Source organism: Egretta garzetta, unplaced genomic scaffold (genome assembly GCF_000687185.1).
Source record: "Egretta garzetta isolate BGI_Z169 unplaced genomic scaffold, ASM68718v1 scaffold141, whole genome shotgun sequence".
NCBI lineage: Eukaryota > Metazoa > Chordata > Aves > Pelecaniformes > Ardeidae > Egretta > Egretta garzetta.
In genome coordinates, this window is record NW_009258664.1 from 75618 (window position 1) to 75860 (window position 243).

General features: G+C 73.3%; 1 protein-coding gene across 1 annotated transcript in view; it reads left to right on the forward strand.

Moving 5' to 3' along the window:
• Window positions 1–146, forward strand: part of HCN3 (hyperpolarization activated cyclic nucleotide gated potassium channel 3) — a 4925-nt gene extending 4779 nt beyond the window's left edge. The window contains exon 9 of the mRNA XM_035903942.1: window positions 8–146. Coding sequence (XP_035759835.1) covers window positions 8–146 — 139 coding nt within the window. The remainder of the gene's footprint in view (window positions 1–7) is intronic.
• The last annotated feature ends 97 nt before the right edge of the window (window positions 147–243 follow it).

Here is a 243-nt window from a genome sequence, read left to right on the forward strand (position 1 = left end):
CCCCCAGCCGCTCGGTGGCGGGAGCGTCCACCCCGCAGTCCCCGGTCTCCGCGTCCAGGCAGGCAGCAGGTCCTTCCCGCAAGGGCTCCGTGGCCTTCAGCCCCGAGGTGGAAACGGGGAAGCCCAAACTCCCGTCCAACATGTGAAGCCCCCAGCAGCACCCGTGCACAGGCAGGAGGGACCTGGGCACCCTGGCGGCACCCACGGCGGGAGAGCAGAGGCGGCGAAGGCCCCCGGTCCCGG